Genomic DNA, 7143 nt, shown 5'->3' with positions numbered 1-7143 from the left:
TTCCGACTGGTAGCGATATAGTGCTGCTATGTCACTTCCGTTCTCTCTTCCACTGGAGGCCTACACGCCGCCGCTGGGGCCGCCGCCATGGTAAGACTGGAGTCGGTACGGGGATCTGGCGACATCGGAACCGGGGCAAGGAAGGTCTGCTGTCAGGGGGCGGAAAATGTCCTACCCTGGGGGCCTGCAGCTTTCTGTGTGGAGCCTTGGATCGCACCCCTGGAAAAGGACGACTAAAGACATCCAGTTCTGGGGAGTGGGGCCGGAGGAAGTCACTTCCCGGGCGCTGGAAAGGCTTGGGTGTGAGTGGGGACCTCCGGCCTCCGCCACTCAGAGTGTACTTTGGGAACGGGCAGGAGACGTGCTTCCTCCCGGAGGTTGCGTTTTTCCCAGCCTGAACACTTGATGCTCCTGCTGTCTGCAGGACTGAGGAGTTTTTTGTGTCGTGAAAACCTGACGGGGGCTTCTTGCTCTCTGTGTGACAAGCTTAACGCTCGTGTTTGAGGTTACGGTTTAATGGTAGTTCACGGTGTCTAATTTCTCCCCGAATCTCTGTCAGTCTCTAGTAATCCCCGAGAAGTTCCAGCACATTTTGCGAGTACTCAACACCAACATCGATGGGCGGCGGAAAATTGCCTTCGCCATTACTGCAATTAAGGTAAAGTAGGGTAAGGGCTGCTTGGGTTGTAAGTGAAACTTGGGTTGTTAACAATTGAGCTGTCGTTAAGGCAAGGTGGAGGAAGTCCCAACCAGATCACCATGTCTGCTGGGTAAAAAAAGAATGGTTAAGAGCACAACTAGTCCCCTTAACCCCTGAACCATATTTGCCCCAAAAGGTAAGTGATAAAAGCCAAAGAATAGTCTCAGGTCAAGCCAATGTATTTCACCTAGGGGCTGGGGAATGGGTTTGGTTGTCTACCTGAATTCACTAAAAACTTCCTGGACCATCAGCCATCAATCAGCTTGTAAGGTCCGTGCTAGATTTGGTTTCTGCCCCTCTCCCCCAGTGCATCATAACAGCAACCCTTCCTGGAAAATGTGTATATCCTAGGAATTGGATAATTGTACATTTTGAAGGGTGAGTAGAAATGCCGAGAGATTCTAAGTTGGGAGATGGGAGGTGTCACTATGTCATGACAGGACACCATTATAAATATTTTATAGATAGGTTGTTAATTTAAAACAGTATATCATAAGCTTTTCTTTATAAGATCCATTCCATTTACTTTTTAATTCTGTAATTCAAGGAGCACAGCTTTCATTCTTAAATGGTACATATGAAGACTGCTTCTTTCTGTTCTGTGAAACTAGTAAGGCAGTGTGAAATACAGTACAGGCTTACCTCATTTTATCGTGCTTAGCAATAATGTGGTTTTTTGTGGCAACCCTGTCTCAAGGAAGTCAGTTTTCCAACAGCATTTGCTCACTTGGTGTCTCTGTCACATTTTGGTAATTCTTGAAATATTTCACACGTTTTCATTGCTATATTTGTTAATGGTGATCTGTGATCAGTGGCCTTTGGTGTTACTATTGCAAAAATATTTAGACTTGCTGAAGGCTCAGGTGATGGTTACCACTTTATAGTAATAAGGTATCTTTTAATTAAGGTATGTATGGGGTTTTTTGAGACATAAGGCTATTGCTCCCTTAATAGACTACATAAGTTTTACATGTGCTGGGAAGCCAAAATATATTGTGTAGCTCCCTTTATTGCAATAGTCACTGTTTGGCATGGTCTGGAACTGAGCCCACTGTATCTGTGAGGTTGCCTGTTCCCTTTTTAAAGGCTGTAGATGAGATAGTGAAAATAAAAGATGAGCATGGTTAGTAGGATGCTTCTGTTAAACCCTTCCTCTGCCTCTTTGAAATCAATTAGTTTGTTATTTGTTACCTTAAGTATGTGTCAACCTTTGTAGTCAGCTTAAAACAGTTTAACCAAAGCAGTTTCCGATACTTAATGAGTATTTTGATAAGAAATCTTTTTATTAACTTGATGGCCTACTTATCACTGGGAAAGATTAGATATAGACAGGTACTAGGGCCATTGCTAATTGTGTGGAAAGTCAGCCTTTGCTGGCTCTTCCTCTGGTGAGACAACTGAAGCTTGCAAGTGGTCTTTTGGGGGGGGCAGTTTTTAGCTATTACATATAGTGCTGTTACAAATGTTCTAGTACATGTACATATACGTTCTTAAAGAACATCCATCTACATTTCTGGTAGGTATATAGGACATGTATATGTTTAGCTTTAGTAAGTACTGCTAAACAGTTTTCCAAAGTGGTCGTATCAATTTACACTTTATACCAGAAGTGTATGGGAGCCCTGTTGCTCCACCACCTTTGCAGGTGGTCTTTTGTTAATGATCTGGAATGTAGGGCGGGGTAAAACTTAGAAGTTGGAAGAAAGTTGCCTGGGGGGAGGTTGAGTATAAGGAGGGGTTCCTCAAAAAATAGAGGAGCAAGGTTAATTGGCCAGGGAAAGGTGAAGTATTGAAGTTGGCACAAGCAGAAGAGGGTATTTGCTGAGAGGTAATACACACCTGCAAGGTTATTCTGTGCCATGATCCCTTTGTTGTTTTGTTTCCATTTGTACACTTTTGCTATGAATATTCCTTAAGGCTGGTTGTTCTGCTCTTTCTCTAAATAAGGATGATAACTGTTGTCTGTGGATTGTTTGGAAACATGGAAGGGGTCGGAATTGGTCACAATGACTGGGTTTCAGAGACTAGTATGAAGTTAGTATCAACTCTTCTGTTATATGGTCCAGGCCCTTGAGATACAAAGAAACACTTAAAAGTAGAAGGAAGAGAATTAAAGTTTGAGAGAGACTTAAGATCCTAGTCTCTTCCAAATCAATCTGGTAATTTGACTCCCTGGGCACTTTCTTACAGAGAGGAAATACCATCTATTTCAGTTTCCTGGGGCCCTTGTAACACAGACTGGTTGGCTTCAAACAACAGAAACTTAATCTCTCGGTTCTGGATGCCAAACATCCTTGGTTTCTTTGTGTTACAGCTGCATCACTCTAGTGTCTCGCCTCTTATCACATGCCTTCTTTCCTCTGTGTCTGTGTCCTCTCCTTTGATAAGAACACCAGTCATTGGATTTAATCCAGTATGACCTCATTTTAACAAACTATATTTCAAAATAAAGTAACGTTTTGAGGTTTCAGATGGACATACATTTGGTGGGACACTATTCAACCCAGCACACAGTCCTTCACTATCCAAGTCTATTTGGCTTGTGAATTCAGGTGGCAAGGAGTACCAGTGGTGGTGGTGATACGATGTCACCGATTTAAGTGTTCGTTTATTTTGATCGTGCAGTGACCTGCCCAAAGGATCATGGCGCGTGGCCCTTAGACATCGTGAGCAACTGGCATTCCTACCCCTTAATCAACCCTATTAATTGAAAATACCCTAGTCTTGCTGCCTTGGTGCTACATCAGCTCTGAGGGACATCAGCTTCATCCTCCACGATGCAGAAATTAGGAGGTGCCATTCTTGGGTGCTGCTGTATTGTCTTAACAGCAGCATTTACAACTACGTCTGTATGCTGGGCAATGTGGGAAAAAAAGATTCTGCTTTCAAGGGGTATCTGCCCCAAGTTCTCTGGTCCAGCCCTGCCTCTGAACAAAACTTTTTCTCTTTTAATGATTAGGCTTTGTATCTGGAAAAGTATAAGGCACTAGGTTATTTTAGGACCTACCTTTCTGTGCTTTTTGAATCATGGGTCTTTAAAGGAAACCCAAAAAATCAGACTCATCCGACTCTGAAACCTTTCCTCAGGGTGTGGGGCGAAGATATGCTCATGTGGTGTTGAGGAAAGCAGACATCGACCTCACCAAGAGGGCAGGAGAGCTCACTGAGGATGAGGTGAGGACAAGGAAGGGGGGCTAGGGGTTGGGCCTATGGGGAGGGGGCGGGGAGACCATCTGGACCTGACCCTTGTCCTGCCTGCCAGGTGGAACGTGTGATCACCATTATGCAGAATCCACGCCAATACAAGATCCCAGACTGGTTCTTAAACAGACAGAAGGACGTGAAGGATGGAAAATACAGCCAGGTGTGTATTAAGATGGGAGAGATTAGAGAAAAGCAGGGTGTCCAGTTAGAATTGGTCATAAGCCAGGGGGTAGAACAAGCATACGTCACCATGTCCTCTGTATCCAGGTCCTGGCCAACGGTCTGGACAACAAGCTCCGTGAAGACCTGGAGCGACTGAAGAAGATTAGGGCCCACCGAGGGCTACGCCACTTCTGGGGGTGAGTGGGGTGGGGGCTCATCTCTGCCTGTCCCTAGACTCCCAGGGAATTTTCATGCTCTGTCTTTTCCCAGACGTTTGTTTTGTATGGTGTAAGACCTGTAACCCTTCTCTTTTCTCACCTGCAGACTTCGTGTACGAGGCCAGCACACCAAGACCACAGGCCGCCGAGGCCGCACTGTGGGCGTGTCCAAGAAGAAATAAATTTGTGGGCATTGTCTGTTAATAAATAGTTTATACAGTTATGGCTTCCTTCTTTATGGTTCTTTGCATTTTTCTGGAGACACTAATAGGGAACATGTTCTCACACTGGGCCCTGTTGGTCATTTTCCCTCCTGCTTGATTTCCCCACTCAGCTGCCCAGTGTCCTTGGTCTTGGTTAAAGCTATGCTGTTGCCACTCCCCACTATGGGAAGCAACGTTTTACTTAGTGGTGCCCGCTGTCCAGGTGGGTGGGAGAAGGGGCAACCAACAGGCTCATCCTCGAGGAGGAGCCCTCATGGTTTTCAAGACTAGGCTCCCTATTGTTGGCTTGCAGGGTGTTGAGGCTTGTGTAGGTAGTTGAGCCTAGCCGGTTGCCGCTTAGGTGAGTATTTCCAGGTCTTTACCACCGTAGGTTTCTGCGAGTTGGTGGGAGATGCTGATTTTGGTGACCCGGAAGAACTGAGCGGCAGGGCGGGGGTGGGGGTGGGTGGCGCATGGTTGCGAGGCAGCCGCTGCCGTTCCGGCTGCACAGCGTTCGCCCGCTGTGCCCGAGGCCCGGGGGTCCAATTCCATTCTTGCCCAGTTTCGGGAAAGACCCCACTTCTGCACCACCCCCTCCCTCCTCTCTGCATTCTGCTTGCCGCGCGGCTGCGAAGCTTCTGACAGGGTTGCCGGGGACGCGCACGCCACGCCCTCCCAGCGAGAGGGGCGGGACTAGGCCGCTGCCGAGGACAGGGGAGGTGACTGGTGAAGCGGAAACCCGCCGGCCATGGAGCCGGGCCTCCGCGGCCGAACCGACAAGGTAACCTCCCCCCAGCTGCAGCCATGGGCCCCGCCGCGCCGCCTCCCGCGCCGGCACCTTAGGGCGCTGGTACAGGCCGTACCCTCGGCCTGCCCCAGCCCTGGCGTGGCCGGTTAGGGACCCAAGTGTCCTAGAGCTGCACTCTCCGCCCTCTAACCGCATTCCATCTTTCCCTCCAGGTCCCCTCTGACCGCGCCGCACCATGCGCCTCAGCCTCTTCCGGCGCCTCCTCCTGGCCGCCCTGCTGCTCGTGATTGTCTGGACGCTCTTTGGGCCCTCGGGCATCGGGGAGGAGCTGCTGAGCCTCTCGCTAGCCTCCCTGCTCCCAGGCCCGGCCTCGCCGGGGCCGCCCCTGACCCTGCCCCGCCTCCTGATCCCCAACGAGGAGGCGTGCGGCGGTCCCGGCCCCCCGCCCTTCCTGCTAATCCTGGTTTGCACGGCCCCGGAGAACCTGAACCAGAGAAACGCCATTCGGGCCTCGTGGGGCCAGCTGCGCGAGGCCCGAGGGCTCAGGGTGCAGACTGTCTTTCTGCTGGGAGAGCCCAGCTGGGGCTCGCGCGGGAACGACCTGGCGCGGGAGTCAGCGGCCCAGGGGGACATAATGCAGGCGGCCTTCCAGGATTCCTACCGCAACCTCACTCTCAAGACCCTCAGCGGGCTGAACTGGGCTGACAAACACTGCCCTGTGGCCCGCTACATCCTCAAGACCGACGATGATGTGTTCGTCAATGTCCCCGAACTGGTATCAGAGCTGGTCCGGCGAGGAGGCCGCTGGGAGCAATGGGAAAGGGGCATGGGGCCCCTGAGAAAGGCGAAAGTTGGAGATGAAAAGTGGGAAGGAGGCCCCACCTTGGCGAGCCAGCCCGTGCCTCTCTTGTACCTGGGCCGTGTGCATTGGCGGGTGCACCCCTCTCGGACACCAGGGGGCAAGCACCAGATATCAGAGGAACAGTGGCCTCCCACCTGGGGCCCCTTTCCCCCCTACGCCTCAGGCACGGGCTATGTGCTATCGGCTTCTGCTGTGCAGCTCATACTGAAGGTAGCCAGCCAGGCACCCCCTCTGCCACTGGAGGATGTCTTTGTGGGGTTAAGTGCCCGACGAGGAGGCCTTGCCCCAACCCACTGTGTCAAGCTGGCTGGTGCCACCCACTACCCCCTGGATCGGTGCTGCTATGGGAAATTCCTGCTGACATCCCACAAGTTGGACCCCTGGGAGATGCAGGAAGCCTGGAAGCTGGTGGGTGGCTCTGACGGGGAAAGAACTGTACCCTTCTGCTCCTGGCTCCAGGGAGTCCTCGGCATCCTCCGATGTCGGGTAATAGCCTGGCTTCATAGCTGAGAGGGCCTCGGTGCCCAGGAGAGGAGCGAGGAGCTGAGAGTCCAGCCAGCACCCTCACCACCTTCTCTCTCCCGGGCCCAAGGCAGAGGCTCTAGCTGGCTGCAGCTGATTGGTTGCCCTACATCAGATGCTTAGTCTGTCACTGAAGACTGAGGGATACAGGAGACACCTAGGGGGCTGCCTGGCCTGCCAGCCCCAAAGATGGTCATCAGGAAGAGCCACACATGCTGGGTTGTTCTCTCCAGCCACGGCAGGGGAGGGGCACAAGCCCCTCAATAAACTTGTCTCTTTTCCTCTTGAGTACAGTGTGGTCCTCACCAGGAGTCTCCGATCACAAACCTGGGGAGCCTGAAGGCTACCAGAGCCTGCTGGATGGAAAGGACATCTCCAGGGATGTGGGAGAGGGAGGAGAGCCTCTCCCTGGAGGAAGGCCCTAGAGAGCCAGACTAAAGCCACAGCGACCACAAGATAGGGGTGAGGGTAGAAGCAAGACACCACGACCCCTCGCGTCCGAGAGCAGCCCCAGGCCGGACATG

General features: G+C 51.4%; 2 protein-coding genes across 5 annotated transcripts; both read left to right on the top strand.

Annotated features, from left to right (window-relative positions):
- The first annotated feature begins 4 nt into the window (after positions 1 to 4).
- RPS18 (ribosomal protein S18) lies at positions 5 to 4510 on the top strand. Of its 3 annotated transcripts, none has more exons than XM_082415003.1 (6): positions 5 to 90; positions 560 to 658; positions 3788 to 3874; positions 3963 to 4064; positions 4172 to 4263; positions 4391 to 4510. In XM_082415003.1, the coding sequence occupies exons 1-6, from the start codon at positions 88 to 90 to the stop codon at positions 4464 to 4466; spliced, it is 459 nt and encodes a 152-aa protein (XP_082271129.1). In that variant the 5' UTR covers positions 5 to 87; the 3' UTR covers positions 4467 to 4510. The 3 variants fall into 3 exon arrangements, with proteins under 3 accessions (XP_082271129.1, XP_082271128.1, XP_082271127.1); XM_082415002.1 differs by having other exon boundaries at positions 51 to 105; XM_082415001.1 differs by having other exon boundaries at positions 73 to 144.
- B3GALT4 (beta-1,3-galactosyltransferase 4) lies at positions 562 to 6900 on the top strand. 2 transcript variants are annotated; one of them, XM_082415000.1, is made up of 2 exons: positions 562 to 658; positions 5448 to 6900. In XM_082415000.1, exon 2 carries the CDS (start codon positions 5471 to 5473, stop codon positions 6605 to 6607), a length of 1137 nt encoding a protein of 378 aa, XP_082271126.1. In that variant the 5' UTR covers positions 562 to 658; positions 5448 to 5470; the 3' UTR covers positions 6608 to 6900. The 2 variants fall into 2 exon arrangements, with proteins under 2 accessions (XP_082271126.1, XP_082271125.1); XM_082414999.1 differs by lacking the exon at positions 562 to 658 and adding an exon at positions 4643 to 5268.
- The last annotated feature ends 243 nt before the right edge of the window (positions 6901 to 7143 follow it).

Source organism: Balaenoptera physalus, assembly GCF_965194825.1.
Source record: "Balaenoptera physalus genome assembly, chromosome: 11".
Classification (NCBI taxonomy): domain Eukaryota; kingdom Metazoa; phylum Chordata; class Mammalia; order Artiodactyla; family Balaenopteridae; genus Balaenoptera; species Balaenoptera physalus.
The sequence above is the reverse complement of the archived record's forward strand: the minus strand, read 5'-3'. Positions and strand labels throughout refer to the sequence as shown.